The sequence below is a fragment of the Callithrix jacchus genome, chromosome 14 (genome assembly GCF_049354715.1).
Source record: "Callithrix jacchus isolate 240 chromosome 14, calJac240_pri, whole genome shotgun sequence".
NCBI classification, from domain to species: domain Eukaryota; kingdom Metazoa; phylum Chordata; class Mammalia; order Primates; family Cebidae; genus Callithrix; species Callithrix jacchus.
Window position 1 is genome coordinate 9,931,819 of NC_133515.1, and position 27,537 is coordinate 9,959,355.

General features: G+C 39.4%; 1 protein-coding gene across 1 annotated transcript in view; it reads right to left on the minus strand.

Moving 5' to 3' along the window:
- Positions 1-27,537, minus strand: part of LONRF2 (LON peptidase N-terminal domain and ring finger 2) — a 48,596-nt gene that overhangs the window by 11,545 nt on the left and 9,514 nt on the right. Inside the window, exons 2-11 of the mRNA XM_017964097.4 lie at positions 23,994-24,112; positions 17,892-18,014; positions 15,543-15,686; positions 14,741-14,942; positions 14,255-14,348; positions 13,863-13,977; positions 9,840-9,961; positions 8,683-8,841; positions 4,720-4,882; positions 1,756-1,905 (exon numbers count right to left, since the gene is read on the minus strand). Coding sequence (XP_017819586.4) covers positions 1,756-1,905; positions 4,720-4,882; positions 8,683-8,841; positions 9,840-9,961; positions 13,863-13,977; positions 14,255-14,348; positions 14,741-14,942; positions 15,543-15,686; positions 17,892-18,014; positions 23,994-24,112 — 1,391 coding nt within the window. The remainder of the gene's footprint in view (positions 1-1,755; positions 1,906-4,719; positions 4,883-8,682; positions 8,842-9,839; positions 9,962-13,862; positions 13,978-14,254; positions 14,349-14,740; positions 14,943-15,542; positions 15,687-17,891; positions 18,015-23,993; positions 24,113-27,537) is intronic.

Consider the following 27,537-nt stretch of genomic DNA (forward strand, 5'->3'; position numbering starts at 1 on the left):
TCCTGGATTCTTGACTCTATTCCTCCTCAAAAAATGTGCAGGATGCCCAAGTTGCCTTAGTTTAGGGTGAGGTAGATTATACTGGAGGATTAGGAATAGCACTGTGGCCAAAGCTCACCCGGGGTAGCCAAAGTCACTGTGAGGAAGACATCAATCTGCCCTTCAGAGGGAGAAAGGCACAGATGGAGAAAACAACCTTTTATACAGATTCACACTCTTTTTCCCTCCTCATCTCAGAGAGAAAGAAAAACTGAGTAGCATGCTTAATGAGAAGGACCCTAAATAAGAAAATTGATGTATTACCTAAAATCCCACTTTAGTCAGCAGAAAAGTGTCCCCTCAAAGACTAATGCCTGAAACCTGTGAATATGGTACCTTATATGGCAAACGGACTTGGAGGATGTGATTAAGTTAATGACTTTAGGATGGGGAGATTATCCTGATGGCCCAATGTGTTCATATGGGGTCCTTTCTGGGCTGTGGTCAGAGGGACATGTGGCTGTGGAAGAACGGTCGGAGAGAGGCAACATTGCCAGCTCTGATGGAGAAAGGAAGTCAAGGAATGCCACCAGCTTCTACAAGCTGCAAATGCAAGGAAGCACACTCTCCCCGACAACCTCCATAGAGGAATGCATGCTGCCATCACCCTCATCATAGTCTGGCCTGCAGAACAAGGACTGGAAGACAATAGATATGTGTTGTTTTAAACTACCATGTTTGTGATAATTTCTTACAGTAGTAGTAGGAAGCTAATGTATCGACCAAGTAGAGATTGATTAATTTGGTTAATAAACAAAAACTCCTAGGAGAAAGAATGACTTATATTCTAATGCGACCACCTTGCTTTCTGAATCTGAGTTCCAGGACAGTGTAGAACAAAGGCTTACACAAACAGGGCAAGCTAGGAAGGACTTAATGGCAATTTCTGGCATTTAAAGCATTATTCTGTGTTTGGAAAAGAAAGAATTCAGGCAGTGGGTAAAATATAGACACTCCAAGAGAGAGAAAAAGAGTTAAAATGGATGGGGAAAGACACAAAAGACATTTCATATCACCCTAAATGAGCTGGGAGCTGATCCCCTCCCCTGCTGTCTTTGACAGCTGAGCAGTCAATGCACAAGTGGGAGGTATACACTCTCATGCACCATCTTAAACCAGCCCAGCCTGGCTTACCCGTCTAATGCAGAGGAGAGGGCCACCTGAGCTTAGAAATGCTCCACAAACCTGAAGCTCATTCATTGCTTAAAGAACCAGCTTCACCAAAAGCACTCGTAGGGAGCACTGGAGAAAACCCATGACAGCTGGGTAGCGGGGTATACAAAGGACGAGGAACTCACGCTTCTAACGTCACAAGGATGGTAGATTTTTTCCTCACTTATCCAACATCTGTATACCAGGTGCAAGGCAATGCTATGTGCTGAATGTAGAGTGTTTGTGCCAATGCAATAAAGTTACTACTTAAATTTTAAAATGTGAGTGAAAGAAGCAAAAGGCTACAAAAGCTGACAGCCAAGCGGAATAAATTGGTTGTTGTTAGAAAAGAAATTATGTTCTGTTAGAAAGCCTTTAAGCCTTCGTTGTTATGCTTCATAAGTCATGTGCTACCACATGACTTTGGGCTGTGAGTAGATGAACTGGTTCACAAGCAACCACACTGGGTACCCAGCATCATACTGCCAAGCTCTCCACCAGGATCATGGCTCAGCACACTACAGCAGGAAATAACAGAATTATAAAGGGGAAAGGAGGGGATACCTGAGGCTCAGGTTCTCTCTCTGGCATCACCCCAAAATGACTTAAAATTTGTTCTCTCATGCGATCCTGGAGAGACGCAAACCAGGAAACCGCCTGTTGATGCACAGAATCGTGGAGAGCGGCAAGTTCTTCATACTCTGGACCCTCCACCTGATCGGGGAAAAGGCACAGCCATGGGAGCCATTCATGGTTACGCACACAACACATTTAGTGACCTCTGCACCACCACTAAGTGGATTTGTGACATTTAGCACCTTAATAATTCATCAATTTCACAAAAATGGTACATGCTCAACATAGAAATCTATATTTTTTTTGCATAATTGAAATCTATCAATTGTATCCTGATTTTTCTCTTCATACTATAAGTACATGTTTCAGGTAATTGTAAATATTTTTCAATGGCCGCATGCAATTATATATTTAAGATATATGCCAATTTACTTAGCTATTCACATAAGTTATTTAGAATAGTCTAGATTTTTATTTTTAAAAATAACACAGTAATATAAACATTTATGAAAAATTGTGGGTTTTTTGACAAGGGAGGGAGATATGATTTCCTTAGAATAGTTTCCTAGAGACCTTGACAGAATTACCAAGACAAAGAGTGACATTTTAAAAACTGTATTCCATATCATCAAGCTATATTCCTAAAGGCTTGATAGGACAACACTGCACTCATGACATTGGCCTGGGCTGGTGGACTCCAGCTTGCGGTCGGCCACAGCACTTTAGATGGACCAAGCTTGGCCTCTAGTCCCTATGTCACTATCAAGTGTGTCATTTAAGTTACGCCTCAGTCCTGTTTGGGAACACCTGGAAGAGGAGGAAGAGCATGGAACTGGAAATCAGGGGGCCAGGGTTCATTCTGGCTTCATTGCTGACTCTCATGTGTGAATTTAGCTAGTCTCAAAGCCTCATTAGGGCAGAGTTTTCTCATGTGTAAAATAGGAATAAACCATGAAGGTCCTTTCCTGTTATAAAATTCCAGTACTACAAAAACTATGGTGTGCTGAGAAATTATAATGTAAGGCATATACTACCCTGAATTTGATATACAGAATTCAAATATTCATATGTGATAGAGGATTTTCTTTTAAAAACAAGCTAAAGTTATTTCATGTTGTAGCTATTTAAGCCCCCATTTAAAAATAAACACATACACTATTAAAAGCTGTCATCTCCAACAACAGTCAATTAACCCTGCCGTCAGGTCTATCAACCCAGCAGAGGGATCCTGAGAACTATCACTTTCAGCTATAGCTTTGAAACCCAACTGTCTGGTCCAGGCTGGGCTCTCTGCACTGCTCTGCTGCACTGGGATGATCAGAATCAGCAGCTGGAGGTGGCACAGAGCTAGCATCCTGGATGTGACTCCATTCAAAAATCCTAAGCGTACACCACTGCCCACAAAATGACTTCCTGTGTGATGTGGGGTGGCTACATACTCTCACTTCTGCATTTCCAAATGTCAACCAAAGAATTTAAAAGAGGGATACAATAATTCCAAGGATTTCCTCATTTTAAGTATTTTTAAATGTCTTGCTGCAGTATAATTTACAGATCGAAAAGTGCATAGATCTTGTTTAGCTTGAAGAGTTTTCTCAACTGTATACACCAGTTTGACCATCACCCAAAACCAGACAGACACTTCCACTACCTAGAAAGATTCTTGAACGCCCTCCTCCCGAGTCAGTTACAAAGCCAACCCCACGAGCCTTTTCTGACTTCCATTCCCGGAGTTTAGTTTTGCCTGTTCCTGAAAGTATACAGATCAAGTCACAGAGCACGTGTTCGTCCTGTATCTGGCTTCTCTCACTTAACTGCACCAGCATTTCATTTCTTTTTATTGACAGGTAGAATTCCATTGCATGAATGTACCACAGTGTGTTTACTGACTCAACGGAGATCAGCACCTGGGCTGCTCCTGGTTTGGGGCTACTACTGAGTAAGACTACTACGGACATCCCTGTGCAAGTCTGTTAGAGAATCTCTCAAAACATTTTGCTAATTTGTCAAATTATACGTCCTGATATTTCTATTAGATACATAAAAAGTTCTTATGGGCAATAAATTCAAGGCTTTTATATTTAGCTTTGATAGGTATTTTTAAGTTGTAGATTTGTGTCACATTCTGAACTAACACCAACACAGAGAACAGGGATTGACAAATTGCTGTTCATGAGTCAGCCCATGCTTACCACCATGTTTCTGGAAATAACATTTAATGGAAAACCAGTCTTGCTCATGCCTTTACACATTGTCTATGGCTGCTTTTACACTGTAAGGGCAGAACTGAGTAGCTTTGACAGAGACCATATGGCCTGCGGAGTCTAAAGTATTTATTATCCTGCCCTTTACAGAAAAAGTTTGCCAGCTCCAGGTTAGAACATCCAGTAAGAAAATCACAAGCCTATTTTTCAATGTGCAGGTTTACATGCTCTGTAAGTATAGTAAGGTCACTTTTTAAAAAAGATTTATCTTCCAGCTCCCAACTCAGGTAAAAACCGCTGAGAAAATAAATGTCTGCCATAGGCAGTGGCTCATGCCTGCAGTCCTAGTGCTTTGGGAGGCCTACGTGGTAGGACTGCTTGAGCCTAGGAGTTTGAGACTAGCCTGGGCAACACAGGGAGACTTTGTCTCAACAAAAAAAAAATTTTTAAATTAGTCACGTGTGGTGGTGTGCATCTGTAGTCCCAGCTACTCAGGAGGCAAAAGCAGGAGGATCGCTTGAGCCTGGGAGGTCAAGACTGCAGTGAGCCGAGATCATGCTGCTGCACTCCAGCCTGCATGACAGGAGACCTTGATTCAAAAATAAATAAGTAGGTAAATAAATAACTTAAGTAGTGAATTAAGTGCTTAAGTAATATTGTCAACACAAGTTTGACAAAGATTTCTTACAATGCAGAGGGAAGCAAGAGGACCGACCTCTATAAAATACACCAGTACAATAAGCCTTACCCTTTCATCTTCAAGATACTCAATGTCCGCTGTGTTATAGCCATCTCTGTGGCGGTGGTTTAGCACTCGGAACCGACTGATGCCAATTGCGTCTACGACGGAACTTCCATCAGGAAATGTTCTCACATCCTTAATCTCCAGCATGCACCCGTACTCTGAAAGCCTGGAAAGATGGTTGGGAGAAATGACGGTGATTTTTAAAATGCAGGAGGCCTTTATTTTTCCCTGGATGAGAGTTTGCTTTTAAAAGGAATACAAAGTCACACAAAACAGTATCTCCATATCAGACCAGCAAGTTTTCTGTTGCTAAGGGACATGTGCAGACAGTCGCTTCTGCCAGATGCTAAATATAGTGGTGATGGTGGCTGCAGAGGAAGGGCTCCAGGTGAGACAGGACTTGTGCCTTAGCAATTCCAGTGGGCTAGTGTTTTGGGAAAGACCCAAGAGATGGGAAGAGACAAAAATCTTAAATGTGGCTCCTCAGCTGCCTTGGCCAGGCACCATTAGGACTGCCTAGCTGGTGCCATGCACACACACGGCTTTCCAAAGCTCTCCACAGCTCTTACCCACACCGATTGTAACTATCACCCGTATCCTAGTGATATTCTCATGCTACCACGTGCCAAGCACCACACAGAGCAATACATACAAATGCAAGCCCACACTTAAAATTTGATTCATCAAAAGTCAGTAAAGTGAAAAAACAAGCTATAGAAGTTCCATGTGCACTGAGAATACAGAACACTGAAAAGAATGTGAAAAACAACAAGAAAAATCAGATAAACCACAAAACATATGTCTCTTGAACCCATCAGAGACTGGAGGTTGCTCTGGGTAACCAAACAAAGATCCCACAGAGCAAGAGTAGACGGAGCCCAGGAAGAGACATAAAAGTACAGAGGAAGAATTCAGCTAATTTTTTTTTAAACAAATTGCCAATGACCTGTGTGGGCTGGCATCAGAGTGTAGGTCCTTGAAGAGCTGTACTCACAAAGGGAGCTAGCATCACACACAGGCTCTTGTCCACAGATAAGAGGCTCCTTGGTGAGTCATGCCCTGCAGTGAGGTAGACTTGGAGGAGCTGACATTTATTTAGAAGGCTCTGCTGGTGCTGGTTGCTAGGGCAGCAAGCTCTCTACCTTCAAAAGCACTCAGCTCCTCCTCCCTCCTGCCTTTGCCCACAAGGTCTTCCCCTCATTCCAATTCTGCCAGCGCTGCCCTCCCCAACCAAAGTGCCGTGGTAAGCAGTCCCCGGCCATTGCCTCCATCTCCTTGCCTCCCTTTCACTGCTCCATTTCCCACCATTTCACTAAAATGACTCCAAAAGAAGTCAGAGATGTCCTCTGAATTGCTCAAAGCATTGGACAGTCTCCTGTCTGACCCCCCTAAGGCACGACCCTGCAGACTGTTGCTGAGCCAATGCCTCTGCTCTCCTGCACCCTCTCTAACCAGCCCGGCCCCTCACACCCCTACCTCTGTCTGTCCCTCCCGCTCCATGCTACCCAGCACAGGGTGGTGTCCTAAGCTATGTCTATTCTCATTCCAAAGCTCTCCCCAGATCTTACCTACATTCCAGTTGTAACTATCACCTGTAATCTAGTGATATTCTCATACTACCATGTGCCAAGTACCACACACAAGTTTATAATACACATGAATTCAAGCCCACAAAACATGGAGGCTCAGAGGAATTAACTTATCTATGGCCACTGGGAGATTTAGAACCAAAATGAGAACTCAAAGCAGTACGATTCTAAAGTCCTCATGGTGAGCAACTTTACTATACCTCCCCAAACTAATGAGCAGTGATGATTCCCAAGTTACAGGTCTGTACATCAAACTGCCGCCTGGATGCCTCTACTTATATACTTAATAAAACTCTCTTCCTGTTCACCTAACAGGATGATCTCATTCATAGCATGGTGAACCTGCAGGCATCCTGAAGATCCCTCTTCAAGGGAGGACTTGCTGCCCCAGCAACCAGCAGAGGCCTCCAAATAAAGGTCAGCTCCTCCAAGCCTGCCTTGCTGCAGACATGACTCACCAACGAGCCTCTTATCTGTGGACAAGAGCCTGTGTGTGAAGCAAGCTCCCTTTGTGAGTGCAGCTCTTCAGGGACCTACACTCTGATGCCAGCCCACACAAGGTCACTGGCAATTTGTTAAACAAAAAAAATTAGCTGAATTCTTCCCACACACTTTTATGTCTCTTCCTGGGCTCCGTCTACTCTTGCCCTGTGGGATCTTTGTTTGGTTACTCAGAGCAACCTCCAGTCTCTGATGGGTTCAAGAAACAAATGTTCTGTGGTTTGTCTATTTTTTCTTGTTGTTTGGATGGGAATGACATTCTTTTCAGCGTTCTATATTCTCAGTGCACATGAAACTCTTATAGCTTATTTTTTCACTTTACTGACGTTTGATTAATCACATTTTAATATATTCTAATTTATTAATCTCTTTTTCTGTTGTGTATTCTCAGCACCTTGTATGAGAATCTTTCCCCATTCCTAATTATAAGGTGATCCCCAATATTTCCTCTTAAATATTTTTATATTTTGTTTTTTACATTAGCAATGTAAACGTGTTATTTTTCATTTATGGTATAAGGTAAAGTTTTTTTTCCCCCTTCTCATTTGGACTACCCACTAATTTTCTGGACACCCTTTATTGAGTAGTTTGTCTTTTCTCAGAAAATTGTCTGTAAATATGCTGTCCATATATGAGTGGACCTGTTTTGGATCTCTGCATTATTGTTTCATTGGTCTACTTACTACTTACTGCTTGTAAACCTGACACTATAGGAGTGTTCGCCCGTTTGCTCAGCCATATCTAGGCTTGGTGTTTTGCTTTTCCATACTGATTCTAAGGTCAGCTTGAGCAAGTCCATGAAGAAGCCCCCTGGGGATGTTCATGGAATTTATTCTGGATTTGTGGAACTGCATAGATACGGCATCTCTGTGACATTGAGTCTGTCACCAATGGACATGGCATTTCTTTCCATTGATTCAGAACTTCTTGAGTATCTTTCAATAAAGTTTCAGAATTTTCTCCACAAAGGTCCTACATATATTTTTAAAAGATTTAGGTATTTATGGTAGAAAATTCTGAGTGGTCCTAAAAATGCACTCTCCTCTTATTCCTGGGTACGTGGGTGGACTATATTTGCCAGGCTCCTTTGCAGCAGGTGTGAACAGAAGGTAGCCCCCTTTCTTCAGAGTCCTTTAAGAGCATGTGCACCTCCTCCACAGCTAGCACTTGGAGGCAGTGACCTTATCATGACCATGTAGGGCTGATAAGTTCCTAAGGGATGGGAGGGTCCTGAGTCCCCAAATGAGTCCACAGAGGGGAACGACCTGCTGGCTTGCAATATTCTCCCCTGACAAAGACATGAAGTGAGAGAAGTGAAAACATGTGTAGTGTGTTTTTATAAGACTGAAAATGATTTGGCTATAGAGACAAAAAAGGGAAAAAGCTTTGTGAAGGATATAAAAACTTTTCATTTTAGAAATTGTTTGTAGAGATGGAGTCTCCCTATGCTGCCTAGGCTGGTCTCCAACTTCTGGGCTCAAGCGATTCTTCTACCTCAGCCTTTCAAAGTGCTGGGATTACAAGCATGAGCCACTGAGCCCAGTTGCAATTTTCCTAGACCTCAAAAGTTGGACAAGATTTATTTGTATATAGATGGGGATAAAGAAACTTGCAGGCAGAGGGAAGCACAGAGGGGTGGAAGCATGAGCTGTCACAAGAGAAGGGCAGGTAGCATGGCAGTGGACTAGCGGGTGTGATGCTTGAAAGGAAGAGGTGGGCAGTGAGGGATGGGACCGCAGTATGCGCAGCCTTAACTTGGACTTTGTTACGTAATGGGAGTCACTGGAGGTTTTCAAGCATTAGCCTAAATCATTCTGCAACAAAGATGATAAACAATGCCCTTAATTAGGACCCTTTGAATGCTGACAGTTCTTACCCTGCGTGCTCAGCAGATAAACACATGCCAAATCGCCTGGTGCCAGTTTCCATGCATCTTCTTATCATAAGCCGATAGCGGGGCTCAAAGACATGGAGTGGACATGGGACTGTGGGGAAGGCCATGGCACACACGAAGATGGGCACGTCTCTGGTCAGACTGCAGAACAAGGGGACATGTTATCTCAGATGTATGATCTGTTAGATCAGAGGGTGGTAGTGGCCACCAAAACAGCAAACACTCAACCTCAGTTCTCCCCGCTACAAAACAAAACTCTCAGGCTAAGAGGGACAAGAAAGCCAAGGACCACAGCATGTGAACATTCTCTGCTCACCCTGGTTTTCTGACAAATCTGTCTTATTTAATTAGAAAAAAGGGAACATGCTGAATTATATTACTTTGCTTGGAAAAGTTACAGCTTTTGAGCACTCTAAAAAAATTCTGATAAAAGCAAAAACTACATAATAGTCAAAGGCAATGAGTTTTAAATAGGAGAGTGGAAAAGTGATAAGATCTCTACAAAAACACAAAAATTCCACCATTTTAAATGATGAAAACTGTCAAGCCTGTTGTGATTCGCAATCCTGGGCCTTGCTTTTCATTCTACTTTTAAAAATTGTGCTTCGCTTTACTCCACTTTGCAGATATTACATTAACACATTTTTTGAGGTAAAATATACATATATAATCTACTATTCTTAAGTGTACACTTCATCAGTAACAAATACATTTATATTCTTTCATTTATTTTTTACCAATTATTTTAATATAGAGGAAGGGTCTTGCTATGTTTGCCAGCTTGGACTAGAACTCCTAAGGCTCAAGCAATCCTCCTGACTTGACCTCCCAAAATGCTAGGATTACAGGCATAAGCCATTGTGCGCAGCCCTCTTTGCTTTTTAAATCCTGAAAAATTCAGTATCACTTACTTATATACAAAAAGCAACTATGTAATTTTGTTAAAACACTTAAAAATATCTTATAAAAAATTTCTTATAACTTCTTGCAATTATGTTTCCAAAAATATTTTGCAATTAACTTTTTTTTCCACTTACAGACCAAAAGAGTTCCCTGCCAGGAAAAGAAAACTGGAGGTGAAGTTGAGGTTGACAAAGTTCAATCTGAACCTAAGACCAAGGACATACGTGAGCACTTACTTTGACAGTTCCGACATTTCTTCATCATAAATTCTCTTCCTATCAGACAATTCATCTGACAAATACCGAATTATTAATTCTTCAGCCAGAACAGTTATATTAAAGTTTCTGCTTGCCAATAACTGTAATAAAACAACAACAAAAAAGTCAAATGATACCGTATGGTAATTGACTCTAAAGGACCAAGCTTCCCAGTTGAACAGTGAACAAGGAGGTGGTGGATGGGATCTCTGAGCAGGTAAGAAGGAGCAGAGTGGAGAGAGAAGAGGGCCAGATTGTGCCAGGAGCAGGGGCAGCCCCTCCACTGTGAGAAAAGGCCAGGAGGTGGTGTTCATCTGGACGAAGGATGAGGCAACTCAATCTTGACAGCATCTACATTTTCAGCCAAGTGCCGTGATATTAATGAGAGGGGAGGAAGTGAAGTGGGGCATGCTGGGAGAGGAGAGATATGCAATGATAAGCTTGGAGAGTAAAAAACTGAACTACTAGAGAAAGAATGTAAGAATGATTACTGATGTTTTAAGTCTAAGACTTAAAATTTTGTTAATCTAAACTGACACCAATCTTCCCAATGTTGCTTTTTTTTTTCTAGCTTTGTTATGGTTACTTAGGATGCATGCAAATGGTAAAGGCTGACTTCTTTGGGATTGAGAAAGGGAGTGAGGGACCATGGATTAAAGCTGGATGTGAAGGGAAGGTGGGAGACTAAACGAGGAAGTGCTGTGATTCGTGGGTTGCAGGGCCACAATGTGGCTGAACTACTATTCTGTATGCGTGTGTGTGTGTGTGTGTGTGTGTGTGTATGTGTGTGTGCGCATGTGTGTGGACACAGAGTAGTAGTTCGGTAGCTTGCACTGTTTTATTGCAGGCATGTATACTAGCATATAGTAGCTCTTTTTTTTTTAGATGGAGTTTCACTCTTGTTACCCAGACTGGAGTGCAATGGTGCGATCTCAGCTCACCGCAACCTCCGCCTCCTGGGTTCAGGCAATTCTCCTGCCTCAGCCTCCTAAGTAGCTGGGATTACAGGCACACGCCACCATGCCCAGCTAATTTTTTGTATTTTTAGTAGAGATGGGGTTTCACCATGTTGACCAGGATGGTCTCGATCTCTTGACCTTGTGATCCACCCACCTTGGCCTCCCAAATAGTAGCTCTTTTTACTGACATTCTGATACACATTAGGTGCTGTTGCAGGTGCATTATTAGTCCTGAAAGCAGTATAATGCTATAGTTTTTCTCTCCACTGTGCTCATAAAGCTGTGATTCAGAAAAAGTAAGGGTGAGTGCTGAGCCACCATGGCATAATGAGGACCCCAGGCCTGGCGGGCTTCAGGGCTCTGCTCTTTGGCCTGCTGCATTTATGGGCTTGGCATGGCGCCACGTATTTCCGACATACCTTGGCTGGGGGAGTACTTCGCATACTGCCATGTTTCCCTGTAGCTGGTGTGACACAAACTAAATGTACTGCTGTGATTGAGAACCAGGAGTTCAAACTTTGGAAAAGCTTTTGTTTGGGAACCGCTATTGCAGGTCAACTAGTAGAATAACACGCTATCATCTAATTCACAAAACTGCCTCATAAAATTGTCATTATAAATGGTTTATGATGTCCTTTCATTGAAGAGTAATACAATAAAACATGCTTTACTTGGCATGATGCTAACCACTTCTGTTGATTCATATATAAATGATGATTCAGGTCCCTGGTAGTGCATGCAAAGGTGTCTATGAGCATGATATGATTTCTGCAATGAAGAAAGACAAAACTATAATTTTGGATTTTATTTCATTTTCTAGTATTGCAATTTCTGGAACGTTAGTAATCCATGTATAGTTTGCATATAATCATTCATTCATTCATTCACTAATTCATTCATTATTCAACAAAGACTTCAAGAGTCTCTGGTGTATGTGCTGGTCCCTGTAAATACAGGGAAAACAGGTCACAGGAATTCTCAGTACTTAAGCAGCTTCTATTCTAGTGCCGACCTCCAGCTACTGCATCTTCACTCGGCCTCCTATAAGGCAGCACTGAAACGGAAGTGAGTTAGGTCTGTGTTATAAACAGGGCTCATGCACTTTGGGAGGCTGAGGCGAGTGGATCACGAGGTCAAGAGATCGAGACCATCCTGGTCAACATGGTGAAACCCCATCTCTACTAAAAATACAAAAAATTAGCTGGGCATGGGGGCGCATGCCTGTAATCCCAGCTACTCAGGAGGCTGAGGCAGGAGAATTGCCTGAACCCCGGAGGCAGAGGTTGCGGTGAGCTGAGATCGCGCCATTGCACTCCAGCCTGGGTAACAAGAGCGAAACTTCATCTCAAAAAAAAAAACAGGGCTCACACAGACATGCATTTTATTCTTGTTAGAAGAGATGAGCCTGTTCTGGCCCAGGCAGGCACCAGAACAAGAGGCAATGGGTCTGAGGCATCTACTAGCAAGAAGAGACAGCAAACACCAGGAGGAGGACTACGCAGGAGCTGCCTAAGAAACCGCTCTGCAGACTCAGACAGAACCACCACCATGAATGACGCACAGCACACAGCACAGTCATTGATGTCCATGAGAGCTCTGAAGAATTTAGAAAGATTCAGTATGCACACAATTTAATAAAGTATGAACATACAATGTTTTAGAAAATGGTTTCTATGGTAACTAGTTATTTTAATCTTTTAGCAGTGAATTTTTTTTTAGAGACAAGGTCTCGCTATGTTGCCCAGGCTGGAGTGCAGTGGTTATTCACAGGCATGATCCCACTACTGATCAGCATGGGAGTTTTGACCTGCTTCTTTTCTGACCTGGGCCAGTTCACCCCTCCTTAGGCAACCTGGTGGTCCCCCACTCCTGGGAGGTCACCATATTGATGCCCAACTTGGTGTAGACACCCAATTGGCATAGTGCACTACAGCCCAAAACTCTTGAACTCAAGCGATCCTCCAGCCTCAGCCTCCCGTGTAGCTGGGACTACAGTCATGCACCACCGTGCCCAGCAGTAATTTTTTTTATTGTACTTTAGGTTCTGGGGTACATGTGCAGATCATGCAGGACTGTGGCATAGGTACATACATGGCAAGGTGGGGTTTGCTGTTTTGGCAGTAAATTTTAAAGGTTACAATTATTTAAAACTTCACTTAAGAATAATATCTCCTCTTATCATATAAGATTTAAAAATAAATATTACTATACATATGTAAAAAGAAAAACCTTTATCCTACTTAAAATGCATTCAATAAGTTTAATCTCTGGAAAGTAATTAAGGCAAATATTATCAGTCACATTTAACGAATGGAAAACAAAGGAAGACACTCCCTACCCCCATAAGATGTTGAATAACTTGCTCCATATTAAGTTAGTGGCACTAATGGAACCAGAGCCCAATACAGCTGATAAGAATTTGCTATTTCAGAAATTGATCACAGGTCTTCAGCTTTTAAATATTCTTCGTTGTATTTGCCACACCTAACGTAAATGGATTTAATAGTATATATTAGGGCTAAATATCATTAAATAGCTTCCCCATGGAACCTGAATTTTACTGATTTTGATTTTAGACCAAAGACAATAATAACTGACAATTGGTGAAAGCTCTAAGGGTCAGAAATGATCAAGCCTTCAATCCTATGAAAAACTCTCAAGATGAAAATGAGAATTTCTGGAACACATTAACTGTACATGACAACGTCTCAACCATTTACAATGAATGTGATGTAAGGACTCAATAATGCTAGCTATTTTCAATCTATCTCAACGAAAATTTATACCTAAAATTTTCCTTAAATTCAATCTATCTCAACGAAAATTTATACCTAAAATTTTCCTTAAATTTTAGCAATTTCTGCCATGTAAACCTTCCTTGTGTATTTCTTGATTAATCAAAGAGATGAGAAAAGACCTATCTTTGATTGGAGAAATCTCTTTCTTTAACAATTGGGTGGGAGATGCAACGCAAGACAGGGAATATGCATCTACCAAGGGATGACAGGAGGAACTGTCTTGTCATTTCCTAAAATGTACTTACTTCCGAAAGTTTGTCTTTGCACAATGGACATTGTGGGGAATGGTCAAGGCAGCGCTCAAGGCATTTTAGGCAAAATGTGTGTCCACAGGGTGTAGTGACAGGTTCAAAGAGCAACCTGGAAGAAAATACCTGTTTTCAGCAAGAAATGTCCAGGACAGATTTTCAAATCATGGATTGGTTAGAAGGATTCCTTATGCAATTCCATTACTGTTTTAGAAATCACTTGCATGCACTTCCATTTTTACATCTTCTTTATCAAATGTTTATTAAATAAATCAATTATTACTGAGCTCTACATAGTTTCCCCAATAATAAAAAGCCCATTACACTTTGGTACACATTTCAGAAATGCCGAAGTTTTAAAGAGTTGCATGGAATCTGTATCATCCTACCTCATGCAGAGGGCACACTCAAAGTCAGTTACATCAAGCGAGAGCCACTGACTTTCTTCCATATCAGAGTTCAGGCTCCTTTGAGGCGAGAAATCTGAATGTGAAAAAATTTAGAATGCTGTAATTAACACCTAAGCATCTGAACAACAGCATGCAAAGAAAGGTATTTCCTCTGGACAAAATGGGTTGCATCAATGTAACAAATCACGCTGGACAGAAATAGTTCCTGTCCAGTTAACAGCATATAGCAATTATTTATCTGGATGATAAACGTGAATAAAATTTAAAATTATAGCTAAATTTTCTCTGTTATTTTTGACTCTGAAGTCTTCTGTATAAAACATCTAAAATGCTCTATATAGAGCTGATATAATCATTTCATTACTAATATTAAATGGTACAGAATTTTAAAAAATATATTGAATACTAGCTAGCATTCTATCACTTTGGAGTCACAGAACTGCCTGATGAAAATAATTAACTGACCTTTCTTGGGAATTTTTCCAGGTGCGTTCAGGTCAGGTGCACCTTCCATGTCATCTGGAAACTGTCTCTTCAAGCCAGTGTTGGGTGCTGTTGGAAGGATGCTTTCTAACACCTTTTTATCTTCTTCAAAGTGCAGACCCAGTATGAAATACAGAACTGTGGAATTGGTATTTCCAAGCATATCAGATTTCTCAGATGAATTCTGTTAAGTAGGAAAAAAAGAAATCCTGAATATTAAAGAAATCATAGCATAAGGAATAAAGAATTCAGTAGCCTGACTAGAAATCTTTGAAAAAAAAAAAAAAAAAAAAAAAAGGGCTTACACTCTTCTTTCAAAATTGGTTTCATCTATTAATTTCTAGGATGAGTTTTATTCTTTTCACAATAAAATACAGGATAATTTCTTCCTGAGCCAGGGCAAGTGAAAAGTTATCTTCATATGCAATCTCTCTACACACACACATATATAGACACACACACACACACACTCTCACACCCATATATCACATTCAAACCAACCCTTTGTTTTATTTTCTCCAAGCCAAGATAACTTCAAGTCTCCTGCCGTTGTGGGTGATTTGGTGATGTTCTAAAGCTTCTTTGAATCTTTAATCACTTTCATTACTTCCATAGACTTTGTGTAAAAGTTCCAACTCCCAGGTTGAGGAGCTACAGCTGGTCTTGAGAAATATGTCTAACTAACACAATGCCATAATGTGTGAATAATCTGTAAACTGTTTAAAATGAAGCAATTACATAAACCTTAATCAAGAGAATCCTGACAAACACACGCACTTCATACCTCAGAGCTCCCTGCATCACCTTCTTCCTGCTGAGACTGGGCATTCACGGGGCTGTGACCTTGAGCCTTTAATCTGCTTTGGATGGAAGATGTTAAATTTTCATGCACATTTTCTGTAGCTGAAAACAGCACTTCACACATTACCTATAAAATTGCCAAGAAAAGAAAAAAAATTTTAAATACTTTTGTAAAAATATAGTATGTCTTACAGATTCCAAGAAAACTACGAGGCTAAATAAGCCTAAAATGTTGAAAAGAATAATTTATCTGCCAACCTTTTAAGAAACAAACATTTTTGAAACCAGAGTCAATGTTTTAAGTATTTTAGCTTCCAATCCCTTTCCATCTTACACTTCCCAATGACAAAATAATAGTATTACCACTTCCCTCTACCTGGTCCTTACACATCTGCTACAAAAACTTTCCCTTAAAAGCCACACAGATAAGAGAGAAACTGGATATAAAGATTGCTGGGGACTTGAATTAAATCTAAGCTGTGATCACCCACAGGACTGAGGTCACTCTACAGAACTGCTCTATTTATGAGAACCAGAAAAGCCACCTCATAAAGAACTTTAAAGAAAAAGAGAGGGAAAGGACATAATTCTGGTTCAAGAACCAGGGAGTAGCATTGGTGGGGGCAGGGGAAGGGTGGACAGTGATGGCCAGTTAGGCATTCTAGCTGACACCCAATTCTAGTGGACCCTCAAATGGTCTTGTCAAACCTCATGGCCTCAGCTGCATCCAAGGCTTGAGAAAAGCAGAAAGGAGTGACTGAAACCTAAACAAAGACTCCTCTCACTCTCCACTGTTCCTCATCGTTCAAGGTGGGTTCACTAGAGTCCATGGCTCTGTAGCAATGTGCACCAGCACTCTTAGCAGGGACATTAATGTCCTCACCTCCAGTTCTGAGAGCCTTAGCAGAGCTGCTGGTGATGGAGCCACATTCCACATCAACAGGCTAACATTGTTTTTGGTACTGTCTGTGATACAATGTATCTATCAGCCATAGAATGCCCATGGGAAAACACCATGTCTGAAAAAGCTCCAGGCAGACAACACCCACAAGACCTAAACCCCTCACCAGGAACCTTGGTGAATATGCTTAATCTCTTTGAGCTTGGGCTGACTTTCTCAGAAGAGGGTCATGGAATTAGTTGAGACATGTTTTAAGATTCTTAGGAAGTTTGCATACAGGACAAAGAAGGCAGAGACAGCTGAATAGCAGGCTGAAGATGCAATATTATTTTGACAGGTTGAAATGATGTTCAAAAACCAATGAGTGACACTGGTCAACTGAACAACTGTCAGGACAACTAAACAGGACTAACACCAATCCACCAATCAAGTGCAAAAGAGAAGATAAAAAACAACATTGCTAGAAACTTCTTCTTTAAAAAAAAAAAAAAAGATGATCTAGATATTTAGAAATAAACATGCCCCCTAATTTGAACACAAGTGAAGGTAAAATTTCACCAAATGTGGCTGTCACATGTAGATGCTGAAATATTAGAATGCATCCAGAGGATGTATCCAGAAGAGGAAATCTTAAAAACCCCATTCTGTGAGAAAAGAATGTTTGGCCCACACGGTGATGTTAAGGCAAAGACAATAGCTGTTCTCAAATATCTAATGTGGGTTGAATTGTACAAGGAAGAACTGATTCATTTTCTGTTATTCCAGAGAAAAGAACTGGACAGGTAAGTAAAAATTACAGGGTAAGTATATGGTAGAAGGTGACAATATACAGTGTTAAAACAGGGAAGCACAAACATGAAAACAAAACTCCTGGTCATTGGAAGTGCTAAGTAAATGTCAGGTAACCATCGTATAGGTTTTTTAACAGGATAGATTTCTATATTCAGTGTGACTGGATGATGGGTAAAAGAGCAGGTATTTCTGCACTGTGCTGGTGAAGCTTTGCTGAAAATTATAGGTCACCCTATAGAGCTGAGTTGATATATTTTACATGTATCATAATGTCTTTCATAAGGCTCCTACACAAACTATATAATACTTGAAACTACAAACTCTAGGAGAAAATACTTTGCCTCCCTAGCCTCACACAGCAACCTTGCCTTGCCTAACGTGTGTCATTATGTCAACAGAATTAAGGTATGTTTATGTTGTCTCATGAGACACTCTACTTTACCCAGGGACAAAACATAATGTTTACCTAGAAGTGATCCAAGCATGAACCTTATAATTATTACCATGTATTCTGTAACACATTGTCATGAGCATTCAGAATTATATTTCTTGTTTATCTCACATGCAAGGGTTACTCAGCATGAACATGAAGGCTATAAAAAAGACCGGAAGGAGAAAGTCCTTTAACAGAACTCATACCTTCTGTGCTTCTTTCTTCACAGCATTACATTCAGGATTTAGAGCAAGGCAGTAGAGAAATTCCTTTAACACTTCCTTACTTCTTCCCAATCCAGAAAGAGCTTGAGCTTTTACATGATGTCCCTAGATTCAACAAGACAAATTATGCATTTTTAAAACCCAGCATGATTACATACTTGAATACAAACTTTGCTGAACAAATTTATTATAAATTGTTTTAATTTCACATTAAGTAGAATAAACAGAAACCACCAAGGATGACTCTATTGCTACTGTATCTCACTACCTGGAAACTTAGCAAACTTCAATAGCTCATAAATACAATCTACAGTCAGAACAAGGAGTTACCATACCTGAAATGTACTGCACAAAGGAGTACTAAGGGACGTGCTAAGAGCAAACTGGCTATCAACTTTAAATTTATTCAGCAATTACAGGTCACTACCATCTTCCTACCTTCCAGGAGTTTACAGTCTCATGAACGAAGACAGACACGACTAAAGACAATTACAATACAAAGCATAATATACTGAGTGCCACAATAAAAATAAACAGAATACAATATGGATCAGTAATTTCCCATGGCATTTGCTTTTCAACTTATGAATGCAGTATTTTCTCAAATCTGCAAAAATACTATTTTTTTGTTTTCTGCTGGTTTACATATAGTTGAAAGACCTTCTCTTAGCACTTTGAATATGCTGTTCCAATGTCGACCAGCTTCCACAATTTCAGATGAGATGGCAACCATCAATATTATTTCCCTGTATGTCATTTTGCTCATTCTCATTTCATGTCATTTTTCTTTACTGCTTTCAAGACTTTCTATCTTTGGCTTACAGCATAACCATTTGATTACGATTAGAATGTATCATTGCTTATAACTTGAGTTAACCTTCTTGGAGCTGAAATTAATGTTTCCCACTAAATTGGGAAACTTTTCACCCATTATTTCTTCATTTTTTTTCTTGCCAAACATTTTCTGTCTTCTTACTGGATTCCAATTGCACATACATTGTACCACTTCATATTATTCCACAAGTTTCTGAGATTCTTTTCATTTTTCTTTAATCTTTTTTCTTTCTGTTCTTTGCATCAAATAATTTGTTTATACAGATCTACCTTTAATTTCACTGATTATTTTGCCATGTATAATGTGCGATTGAGCCTACCTAGAAATTTTAAATTTCAGCATGGATAATTTTTATAATTTCAGCATTGATAATTTTTATCTCTAGAACTTCCTTTTTGTTAAAAGATGGGGTCTCACTCTGTTGCCCAGGCTGGAATGCAGTGGCATGATCAGATCTCCTTGTGACCTTTAACTCCTGGGTTCAAACAATCTGCCTCAGCCTCCTGAGTAGCTCAGACTACAGGCACATGCTACCCTAACTGGTTAATTTTTTAATTTTTGTAGAGATGTGATCTTATGATGTTTCCCAGGCTGGTCTTGAACTCCTAACCTCAAGCGATCCTCCTGCCTCAGCCTCCCAAAGCATTGGGCACACATTCATGAGCCATGACACCCAGTCAGAATTTCCATTTTTTGTAGTTTCGATTTCCCTGTTGAGATTGCTGTTAATCTCAAAGATAACATATTTTCCTTCAGTTCTTGGGAAGCAATTTAACTCTTTGAACCTACTCATAATAGCTACTTTGAAGTCTCTTTGTGGAAAATATAGTATCTGTACCCACTCAGAGACAATTTTAATTGACTGTTCTTTTTTTTTTAAATTTTTTATTGGATTTTAGGTTTTGGGGTACATGAGCAGAGCATGCAAGACAGTTGCGTAGGTACACACATGGCAGTGTGCTTTGCTTTCCTTCTCCCCTTCACCCTCATTTGGCATTTCTCCCCAGGCTACTATCCCTCCCCACCTCCCCCTCCCACTGGCCCTCCCCTTTTCCCCCCAATAGACCCCAGTGTTTAGTACTCCCCTTTCTGTGTCCATGTGTTCTCATTTTTCATCACCCGCCTATGAGTGAGAATATGCGGTGTTTCATTTTCTGTTCTTGTGTCAGTTTGCTAGTACAGGTAACCATTTTCTGTTTCTTTACATGGCAAGCACTTCTGGCTGAAATTAGACTCTGCACAAAACATGTTGCATCAACCTCTGCATTTTGTGGTATTCTTTTGAGAATACTGGGTTTTTGTTTTAATAGGCAGTTAACCTTGCTGGATTCCACTGTGACCTGTTATCTTCTTCATGGTATAGAGCTGGTATATCTCTGCTCTGTTAATATGTTATTCCACAGCTCCTTTATTTTTATTTTTTATTTCAGACCGAGCCTTGTTCTGTTGCTCAGGCTGGAGTGCAGTGGCACAATCCTAACTCATGCCAACCTCCGCCTCCCAGGCTCAAGTGATTCTCCTGCCTCAGTCTCCCGAGTAGCTGGGACTACAGGTGCCTGCCACCACGCCCAGCTAATTTTGTAATTTTTTGTTGTTGTTGTTGTTTTTTAGTAGAGATGGAGTTTCACCATATTGGCCAGGCCAGTCTCAAACTCCTGACCTTGTGATCCACCAGGCTTGGCCTCTGAAAGTGCTGGGATTACAGGCTTGAGCCACCGTGCCCAACTTCCACAGCTCGTTTTTAAGTCTTGTGGTTCTCCCCAATGCCTATGAAATCTGATAATAAGCCAGGATTTGGTCAGAGCTGGGAATTATCCACGCTGGGACTTCTCTGCTTTTAGGAATTCCCCTAATTTCCAGGTGTTCTGTTAGAACTCTGAACTCCTGGTACTTTTAGGTGGTGATGCTGAGTGTTTGTCCCACTACTATTTTCTTACAGCTGCAGCTGTGGAGACAGACAGAACTCAGGGGCCAAAAAGACAAAAACAAAAGAATAAACAGAAAACCCCCACACAGTTCTTATCCCTTTCATGTGCAGGTTTTTTAGAAATGCTCCTCCAGCTTCTGTTTTTGGATGCTTTACAGTGTACTTTTTTAAATCCAGTTTTTATAACTGTTTTCCCCTCTGGGTTCACATGACCACTTCACTCCTTCACTGTTAACAGAGGTAAACCACCACCCCTGTTACCATCATTTTAATTATTTCTGTACTAAAAATGCTCCAGAACATTGACAGCCACTAATGGGTAAATGTAAAGGCCCATTTTCAGGTCCTAGCTTACCAGACTTCTCTCTCCACCGTTTAAATACCATGACCGTGCCGATGGTGCCCAGGCTCCATCTCCAGCACCAACATCTCTCCTAACATTTGCTAAGTGTCTACTTATCATATCCCTTACCTTGCAGCTCTCTAGAAGAACAGCCATTTCAAGACACATGATGAGTATTTTAGACAACAAATAATCAGTTTCATCCCTGAGCTCCCTGAAGTCTCAAATACACTTCAGACAATCAATGATTCCTCTATGGGACTTTACATTTACAATAAATGTGAAGTTTTACTAATTATCTTATTCTTCTTTCATAAGTGCAGATTTAACTTTTGTGGAGCCTTAATCTTACATAATTTGGAAAGTCTGTTTAAGGAAAAGTTCAAAATTGTTATTATTATTATTTTTTGAGATGGAGTGTCACTGTCACTGAGGCTGGAGTGAAGTGGCATGATCTCGGCTCACTACAACCTCCACCTTCCAGGTTCAAGTGATTCTTCTGCCTCAGCCTCCTGATTAGCTGGGGTTACGGGTGTGCATCACCACGCCTGGCTAATGTGTGTGTGTGTGTGTATGTGTATTTTTAGTAGAAACAGGGTTTCACCATATTGGCCAGGCTGGTCTTGAACTCCTGACCTCAAGTGATCCTTCCACCTTAGCCTCCCAAAGTGCTGGGATTACAGCCATGAGGCACTGCACCTGGTCAGGAAGAGTACAAAATTATGAATACGAAGTTCCTAGGACCCCTTTCAGGCCTTATAAAAGTCCCCGACTTTCATGTTTCAGTAGTATCTAAATTTGCTTTGATTATCAAAACTTCTGAAAGAATAATACTATCTTATATGCACAAAGAACTTCACATAAAGTTTCAAGTATTTCATACGTGTGCGCAGAATCTCAATCAAGATTTGCATTTTTGATACCACAGTGTATCAGTAAATGTTTGTTAACTGAATTAACTGACTTTTATGTAATTTTAAATCTTACAGGTTTGATGTTTGGATAAGCTCAAACTGATCATGTGCCTACATCTATTTATGCAAATGGACAAATATTTTGCTGGCAATGGCTCATCTCCAGTTGCTCCAAAAGCTTTGTCTCATTAGCCATGATGAATATTAGCCATGACTAGCTGCTTGAAAGGGCAGTTTTGTTTGAATAAGACACACTGCTGTAACATCCCCACCTCCCCTCAGAATCTAAAAGTACTTCTCAAAGTGCTTGATTCTAAAGCAGCTTCCATCTCAGCTTGACCACACTCAGTCACCTTAGTCAGTCTACCCCTCAGTCAACTTACTTCCCATTCCCTTAACTATCTTCCAATAGGACTTCTTCCCTAATCCTTAGTTATAATAATACATTTAGAATTTATCTTTCACTATCTTAAACTTACTTACTAAACTGTTTTGGCTGAAGCTGCTCTTCACTCGTCATCTATCAAGAACTGAGATCCACAGATTTGCAATAAACCCTGCAGATATGACCACCAACACCAACACTCAATAGTTAATGCTGCCTCCCTTAAAAAGCCATGTGCCTCTGTAGGAATTAAGTCTATCTTTTGTCAGAGACATACTGTCAAGTTTTTAGCTCAATGAATTAATACTATGGAGAGGAATCTAGCTTCAGAGTGCAATGCAGGGCTGTCAGTCAGAAATAATACTTATAATTAATAATAACTAAGGCTTGATCATTACTGATAGAAATTACCTCAGAAGAAGAGAGGCAGGGTAGGAGAACTGGGGAGATGTGGGTCAAAAGATACAAGATTTCAGCTGAACAGTAGAATCAGTTCAAGAGATCTATTGCAATACAATATGTTGACTGTGGTTAGTAACAACGTATTGTATTTTTGAAAACTGCTAAGAGAATAGATTTTAAGTGTCTCACCAAAAAATGGTATGTGAGGTAATGCATGTTAATTAACTTGATTTTGTCATTTCTTAGTGTATACATGTTTCAAATCAACATATTACACATGATAAATATATACAAATTTTTGTTGGTCAATTAAAAACATAATTTTAAAGAATAGGTGAAGGCATATGAGAAAAGGCATTTGAAATTGGAGTCCAAACTTTTTTTTTAGGAAAGCAAACAAGCAACAAACTGAACTTAGTCCAACAAACATCTGCTCCCATTCTTGGGCTTACCCCCAGGTTGAACTTGACACTCAGGCTAATCTGAAAACATTTGCTTTAAAAGACAGGAGGGAAGAAGGGCAGGCTTCCCAGAGCTTGACTACTAACCTGGCTTAATGTCTCTTCAATGTTTCTAAAACAAAGATGATAAAAAGTAATATAGCAGAATAAATATTTTTAGTTATTAACTGACTAATAGAGCATGCTCTAGCTGTTAATTTCATCACAAGTTCTTTAACACTTTAAAATTCAAAGATTCATGAAAAAGCTTTTATTCTTTGGCTTCTTAAACTTCTTTAAGTACAACTTAAACTATCATTATCAGATCAGCAAAGTTCATTTTTTGTCATGAGAGACAGAAATATTAAACCTTTCCAATCAAAACACAGAGACTAAAATTAGTGTAAAATGTACACAAAATGTTAACCCCTTCACCAACAGCATTGATTTGCTCATATGCATATTAGAACTCAACAGCTAATCATGATCATTAAGTGATCTTCCTATTTACGTTGTAATTTTGAATATTTTCTCTTCACTTATAACTTTATAAAATTTGATGACTTTGTTTATATATTTTTTCAATGTACAGAGCATATTATTCAGCTAAATATCTATTAAGTGTAATCAACATTAGTGTTTCTCAGCTAATTCCAGTTGGAGATTTAGTCTTTTAAGTTAGGTTGCTTTATAAAGTGGATTGCTAAATGTAGGTACAGTAATTTGAGGGAAATGCATGTTGTCTACAGGTACCTGATCACAATAATCTTATTTTAATTTTTAAGAAAATCCTATAAACTTTACATTGATTATCTCCAAGGCTAATAAATACAAATACCTTAATCAAGAGAGGTTCATTCTGACAAACTGCGCTGGCATCCTGGAGAGCTTGCTCATAGTTCTTCATAATCAAATATAACTCTGCCCGCAGCAGCAATAATGAATTATCATCAGGAACTGAAAGACAGGAGGAATACAAATCAATAAAAATGACTGCATTTAAAAACAAGTAATCTTTATGTCATTACATATACATATATATATATATGTATAAAGTATAAATGCAATACAATAGAAAATAAGTATAAAGAATAAATAAGAATTTTTTCTTTAGAGTTTAGTTGTTTGATAAGTATACTTTAGATAGTGCCTCTCAGGAAAACAGGAAGAAGATAACAAGGCTTCAAAATGCATCAAGAAAAACAGACTGCCACGGAGTACTCCTACACACACACAAGCTACAACATCATCTCCAATAATAAATTCAGCAACTGCTGAATCCTCTTACTGCTATAACTAGGTATTTTTAAAAGAGATTTAAAATAACTTTTGTGAAAGTATGCAAGGAAATTCATGTTTAAGAAACAGAAAAGTAAAACACAATTTTCTTTCTTTTTTTTTTTTGAGGTAAAGTCTCGCTCTCATGTCCAGGCTGGAATGCAGTGGCACAGTCTTGGCTCACTGCAACCTCCGCCTCCCAGGTTCAAGCTATTCTCCTGCTTCAGTCTCCTGAGTAGCTGGGATTATAGGTGTGTGCCACCACACCCGGCTAATTTTATGTATTCTTAATAGAGAGATAGTTTCACCATGTTGGCCAGGCTGGTCTCAAACTCCTGACTTCAGGTCATCCATTTGCTTTGGCCTCCCAAAGTGCTGGGATTACAGGCGTGAGCCAACACACCTGGACCATAATTTGTCTTTCTACACAATTTGGTAGATGTTGATTTGTCCCCATAATAGTACCTAGCATATATTCTCTTAAGGGGAGAAAAAAAAATCCTTTTTCTCCATTCCTCAACAGCAGAGGTCCTGATAATGACTCACATGCTGCTACGGACATAAGTCCACCTACACAAAGGCCAAGATTGGTTCTCTCTTTGAGCTGACTTGTAGTCTATGAAGTATTGACTTGGTAGGGTCCTATGGAAAAGGCAGGACACCAGACCTCAGGAAGGCAGAAGTATCACAGCCATTTCCCACACTGCAGGGCCTAGCTTACTCTACCTATAGCCATCTATGATCCTCGTAGGAGGGCTACAGCTATGCATTTTAGTTCATCAACAAATTTTCTGAGCTCTTAAGATGTGTTCTCATCCCTCTACCTCATATATGTTAACAGTTTCCTCCAAATCCTTCACCTTGATTCTTTTTCAAACTACCCACTTGGTCATTTCCAAACTAGTAGTCTCCTTTTAGTTTATGTAGGTAACTGAGCAAGTGTGCACCAAAGAACTTATGCACAAAGATATTACATCAAGACATGATGAGCAGTAACTACTTATGAATGTGTCATCACCACATATGTGTAACACAGAGAAGGTACAACAAGAAAAAAGCAGAAGGGGAAAGAAACAACAAGAATGAAACAATACAATTTGAATTATTAAAAGAGACATTGCTGGGTATGAACAACTGGCTTCAGCAGGCGGCAGAAACTTTTTTTCTGTAACAGACCAGATAGTAAATATTTTAGGTTTTGCAGACAAAGAGGCAAACTGAAGGATATTATATAGACACTTGTTTAACAAGAAAGAAAACAAATTTTGACAGATTTCTTATTGATGCAATTTAAAATATGGTAACAGTAACAATTTAAGTATTTTTTGTAATACAGATCAACTAATGAGAAGAATGGAATTCTTGTTTGGGAAATAACATTTTTCTTAATTAAGTTTCCAAGTTATTGTTTCCTATCATCAAAACAACTGAAAATGTTCATCTGTTAATATGATCTAACATGAGATTTTATGTATTTCATCTTTGAAAATGCGTATAGTAACTGTGAAATGCTGGCATCAATTCATATGATGTTAAATTCAGCATTTTAATTGCCGGGAAGTCATTATAGAATTCAATTAGATTCTCCTCACGGTATCTGCCTTTTTAGCATGTTATTGGATTATTTCCAACTAAAAGATTGGTGAAAGTGCCTCAATCGCACAGTTAAATGCATTTTGAAATATATAATTCTCCTTTCGATATTTTTGGAAATCTAAAAAAAAAAAAAAAAAGTCCTCCTGGAACTATAGGTTTTTAGGCTTGGGAACTATGCCTGCTGCAAATCTGTGTGAGAATGGAGATCTCATATCCTGTTTCCACTTGGCTAAAGTTTATTAGTTCAATCTGCCAGTGAATTCTCTTGAATGTTTTAAACAAGAATGTCATGTGCAATTCGCTCTTTTTCATTCTAGTATTTACATATTGTGCCTCCTATTTCCTCACACTCTCATACTGCAATAATAGTGATAGCATGTTCTCTTATTCTTGAACTTAAAAAGCATGTGTCTAATGTTTAAATATAAAATCTGTTTGTTGTAAGTTTCTGAGAGAAAATATTTATCAAGTTAGGTGATTTCTCTCCTATTCCAAGTTTTCAATAAGGACTTTATAACAAGTGTAGGTGTTGAATTTTACAGACTGCTTTCAGCATCTGAGAGATTACATATAGTCTATCTCTTTCAACCTGCTGCAGTGAATTACTCTGAAAGATTTGTCTAGTACTGAATTATCCTTATGGTCCTAGTATAAGCTCTTCTTGAGCTTAACTCTTATTACACTGCTGGACTCAAAACACTAAGAAATTTAATTAGGATTTTGACATGTATATACATATGTAAGACTGGCCTATATATTTTTTCCTTGTGCAAGCTTTACCTGATTGTGGGGTCAAGATTATACTAACCTTATTACACGAGATGAAAATCTTCCCACATTTTTCTATAATCTGAAATAAGATAGAAATTAATCATTGAAAGCTGTAAGGACTTGCTTGACCTTAGTGCCTTTTCAGCAGCAGAGAATCCCTGAGGAGCATTTCAATTCTTTAACTGGTTCATATCAGGCTTTTACTTTCTCATGGATAAATTTTGATAATTTGTATTTTCCTTAAAATTGTCTTTTTATATAAGTTTTTAAATCTTATTTTAAAATATCCTTTTATATCTACAATTATTCTTCTTTATTCCTGATGGTATTTATGCTTTGCTTTTTTCTTCAACATATTTGTCAAATATTTGTTCCTTATGGTCTTTGTAATGAACCAGTTTTTGACCTGTTAACTGATTTTTTTCTGTTTTGCTAATATCTTGTTCATTATTCCTTTGCTTATACTATCTTTGTTAGCTTAACTAATCTTCATAAAGTTTCCAGTGTTAAAAATACATTTCACTTTCATTTATTTTAAATCATTCTTTTCTAATGAATGCATTTAAGTCTCTACTCCTTACAGTCCAAAGGCTGCTTTAACTGAAGTCCAAATTTCATAAAATTCACTTCCCTGCTGGGTGCGGCGGCTCACACCTGTAATCCCAGCATTCTGGGAAGTTGAGGAGGGTGGATCACCTGAGCTAAGGAGTTTGCAACCAGCCTGGGCAACATGGTGA